At 44.1% G+C, this 4,789-nt stretch overlaps 1 protein-coding gene across 1 annotated transcript; it reads right to left on the bottom strand.

The window, feature by feature from the left end:
- Positions 1-382: 382 nt before the first annotated feature.
- On the bottom strand, positions 383-4,051 carry PPP1R15A (protein phosphatase 1 regulatory subunit 15A). The gene is made up of 2 exons (XM_069947102.1): positions 2,954-4,051; positions 383-1,722 (listed from the first exon to the last, which is right to left on the bottom strand). Exons 1-2 carry the CDS (start codon positions 4,016-4,018, stop codon positions 1,513-1,515), a joined length of 1,275 nt encoding a protein of 424 aa, XP_069803203.1. The 5' UTR covers positions 4,019-4,051; the 3' UTR covers positions 383-1,512.
- Between the last annotated feature and the right edge of the window lie 738 nt (positions 4,052-4,789).

Below are 4,789 nucleotides of genomic sequence, written 5' to 3'. Positions count from 1 at the left end.
TGTGACACTGTTATGCGGTTATGCAACAGTTTATTAGCTTGAGGTTGTTTTACATTTTCTATAGTAGATATCAGGTCTTTTCCTGAAGGATCTGTAGAGATGAGTGAAACTAAAGTAACTTGGCTCCTGGTGGCTGGAGAAGATGGATGTAGCCATACCATAGTTTTGTTCATCTCTAATTATGTGAATAGGTCCCAGAAATTTAAAATCACTTTAATATGTGACCCAATAAGGAGTGATACGATTTAATCTGCCCCCATCCTAGGTCTCCTACTAGAGTCCATGATAAATTGCAATTCTCGTGATCTCATAAACCCATCTTAGTCATGGTGGGGGGGGGGGGGCAATTCTGGATGGCTTCAGAGACAACAGCAACACAATATTAAAGAATAAATATTTATTTAGAAACTTTAAAAGCAAATAAAATAGTAAAAAGTAAATATTTACAAATGAAACAAATTATCCACAGTGTGAGACAAAATAAAATCAAAGATGACAAAAACTGCTTATTAACAATTTCCCCACTAGAGGGCACTGCAAACCAGCTCCAGTCAGTGCTACACAATACACAGGTATGCCTTGGGCGAGGCATGGTATAACCCTAGGCACCACAGTTCCTGATGCTGTCAGAGCTAATGGGCTCTCTTCCAAGCCCAGTGCCACAATTTCAGCAGAATTTCATCATTCCACTGGTCTCGTCTCCTGACAAATTGGTAATAAATAACACTTCAGTAGATAAAAGTAAAAAGCTACATCCATTGCGTGTTGTCAGAGCGGCCTACACCTGATTTTTTGTTATCCCCGCTAAGTTATTATTGGGACATCTATAGATTTTAATGCAGATTTACAGCTTTCACCCATTACTTTGCAAAGAGTGAAATCTGCAGAAAATCCACACCACATATGTGGTGGCCCTCTGACTGATTCAAAACTACAATTCCCATCATGCCAGGCATGATTGGAATTGTAGTTTTGTGACAGCTGGAGGGCCTGAATTTGACACCTGTGGTCTACAGTAAATGTGCAAATAAAGTCCCAGGGTGCTCCCTCCTCTCCAGAAGGCAATGATCATGTACCCAAATAAGCCAGGGCTGGGGGAGGTAGACATAGAAATGGCCGCTTCGTGAGCAACTATGCTATTACTAGGCTTGCAATTTAGTCATCGGGAACCATGACATGAATGTGTCAGCTAGAAACACATTGGTAACCTAGGTCAGAATGCCCTTAAATACAAGACATGCACTTTATGGCACAGACATATGGCTCATTGAACAGATGTGGAATAATGCAGCAAAGCATCTTCACATCATTAAAATCAATGTCTATGGGATTAACACTGAAGTGAATAACCTGAACTAAAAAAAAATCCTAAAAAAAGGACCCAGTGCAAAAAAGGTTAAACAGATGAATGTGCAAAACATTAGAACGCAGGAGTCAGGCACTAGGAGGTTATCAGACAGGGATTTACTCTAAGAATCAAGTCCACAGAGCCATCCACAAGGGGGCAGGATTTCAGTTCTGTTGGCTTTGTAGCCTAGCCCGGATCTTTTCTCTGTGATAAGGGTCCAGGCAGAAGCCAATGGCAGCCTCAGTCTCGGCGATCCGTTTCTGGAAGCGGCAGCGATCCCGAGCATACTCCTCCCATGGTCCTCTCCGGGCCATTCTGTGAGCAAAGCTCCAGGTAACTATAGGGTGGACTGTGACTTTGGGCGAGAAGCGAACCTTAAAAAATAAAAATTTTTAAATTATAATATTGTACAAATAAGCTGATAAAAACGCATCACACAGACCAAACCCCAAGTTATATAAAAGCCTATAAATAGCAGTCCCATGAGTGTATACACCATACAATTACACTGTGTTACTAGGAAGCTGTGTATAAGGATGACACAGCTGTCAGGCACCTGGTTGCTATGACTGTATAATCCCAGACTTCCTGTAGTGACTTCTACTCCCATAGATCATCTGACTGTTTCAGAAGATGGCATCAGGTCTCCCAGGAGACCTTACTCAGCACTCGAAGATGCTACAATTTCGTGTCATTGCATAAGACAAGTCCCCAGGTGGATTTAAAGAATTTTTTTAAATCTCAAGATGATCCTTTGATATCACTGGGGTTCTAGACTGATCAGGAATACATTATACACTAAGGGTCTAAAGATGAGCAAACCGGGATCGGGTTTGAGTCCATCCGAACCCGAACGTTCGGTATTTGATTCGCTAGGGCTGCTGAACTTGGATAAAGCTCTAAGGTTGTCTGGAAAACATGGATACAGCCAATGACTATATCCATGTTTTCCACATAGACTTAGGGCTTTATCCAACTTCAGCAGCCACCGCTAATCAAATGCCGAAAGTTCGGGTCCGGATCGACTCGAGCATGCTCCAGGTTCGTTCATCTCTATAAGGGTCCATTTACGCAGAAAGATTATCTAACAAAGATTTAAAGCCAAAGCCAGAGAGACTATAAACAGATCAGGTCATAAAGGAAAGACTGAGACCTTTTAAAATCCATTCCTGGCTTTGGCTTCAAATCTTTAGCAGATAATCTTTGTGTAAATGGACCCTAAGGATTGTACACTATACGGATTGTGCTTCCAACCCTGATTTTATGACAACTATTAAGACAAAACTCCAGGGGAACTCCTTTACCTCCCCCCACCCCTCACCTAATCGCCATCAGGTCATTTTGTGACATTTGCTACCTATACTTGTTCCTTCCCCGAAGTCAGGTGTCCTAATCCATATGCACATGGCTGCTTTAGTGCTGTGTAATATACCCAAAGCAGGGATGGGGAACCTTTGGTCCCCCGGTCGTTGCAAAACTACAATTCCCATCATGCCTGGACAGCCAAAGGCTGTCCAGGCATGACGGGAATTGTAGTTTTGCACCAGCTGGAGGGCCAAAGTCCCCCCCAATCCCTGACCTAAAGAAAGCTTAGACCTGACCTACCTTCTTAGTGCATTGGTCGCCTTCTTTTGCCTCCTCCTTTAGCAGCGTGCACTTGTGAGAAGACTTAAATCCAGACAGGACCGGCTTCTTACGTAGCTTAATCTTTTCAGGAACAACTTTGGAAGAGTCCAGAACTGCTTTGGGGGCCTCTTTCTTTGGCTGCTCAGGACTTCTTGCGGGCATGGCGAATGAAAGGGGATTATAGGGATCATCACTGCGACAGAAAGATGCCCACAAGTCTTCATTGTTGTCGTCATTGCAGACGTTACTCTCTTCATCCCAGGACTCTTCATCGGACCAGTCACTTTCCTCATCACAGTCATCCTCATACTTGGACTTTGGAGTCCAGGACTCTTGCATACCGCTGTCTACTGACATGTCTTCTTGGGAACACTCGCCGTCCAATCCTTCAACACTGTCCACTTCAGATCCGTCGGACTCCGAAGAGTCCGTCTGTTCTGACGGCATGCAGATCATGGACAGGATGACTGGGTTGGTACAGGATGGTAGTAGAACCTCTTTGTTTAGCATGCTGTCCATTTTATCACATTCATAATCCAGCTCCATCTTTGGGATTTCTTGGCCGGCCATATTTAGATTGCATAAATCATCAACCATCTTCTCGCCCCGGACAGTCCCACTTCCCCAGTGACACTTTATGGTGACTGTATTCATAGGCTGCTCACTATGACACACAGTGTTAAACCTCGACTGATTCCTGTAGACATACACAGTGGTCATCAGCACGGGTAATAACAGATCCAGAACGCTCCAGCACACCCACACGGCGGCTCGGACGGCCTTGCTCACACAGTCACGGGGAAGCATCCTCCAGTACAAAGCTCTTTTCTGCAGGAGGTTCTTGCCCAGCGACATCATAGACTGCACGATTCTGGCGGCCATTGTGACTAGGACCACGTCTGCGCCCAGATCCGTGAGGACGATTTGTGTCTGTGGATAGTTTTTCATCAGATCAAACTGGAAGGCAGTGCCTCTATAGCAACAGGTCCGAGGCAACGTCAGATTACACCAGTACGAGCAAAAGTTGAGGTAGTCAAAGCCCATTCTGCAAAGATCTGTAAGAAAAAAAAAAAAAAAAAAAAAAGGTTAGACGCCACGGCTATAGAATAAAGGATAAGGATATCCATCATGACCTCTTATACTTTAGGAGTTAAACCGGAACACTCTAAACATGTGAACGGGGCCTTATCCATCACAGTACTCTAACAGGTGTTAAAAGTCAGGCCCTCCAGCTGTTGCAAAACTACAATTCCCATCATGCCTGGACAGCCAAAGCTTTAGTTTTGGCTGTCCAAGCATGATGGGAATTGTAGTTTTGCAACAGCTGGAGGGCCTGATTTTGACAGCCCAGACTAAGAGCCCTATTCCACCGGACGATTATCGTTAAATCGTTCGAATCTAAACGATAATGGTTCGTTTGAATAGCAGTTAACGACTAACGACCGAACGAGAAATCGTTGATCGTTTAATAAGACCTGGACCTATTTTTATCGTTGCTCATTCGCATTGAATAAGAAGTCGTTCGCAGTAGTGACGACCGCAATAGCGACAACAAGACGACCGCAAGAACGATCATCTACCAATTTAAATGGGCGAACGATTTCAGGTCTTCCGTAATAGCGGTCGTTTGGATCGTTTATCGTTAACGATAATCGTCCCGTGGAATAGGGCCCAAAGTCAAGTCCTCATATTTTAAGGATTGTAAGGAAGCAACCAGGCTGGGCTATCAGAACTCCCCATTCTATTAGGCTTCTATAGTACATACCATTCCAGCATAATAGCTTATTGCATCAGTTATAATGGAAGGGTGTAGGC

The sequence above is a fragment of the Dendropsophus ebraccatus genome, chromosome 12, assembly GCF_027789765.1.
Source record: "Dendropsophus ebraccatus isolate aDenEbr1 chromosome 12, aDenEbr1.pat, whole genome shotgun sequence".
Taxonomy (NCBI): Eukaryota; Metazoa; Chordata; class Amphibia; order Anura; family Hylidae; genus Dendropsophus; species Dendropsophus ebraccatus.
This window is presented reverse-complemented; position numbering and strand designations above follow the sequence as displayed.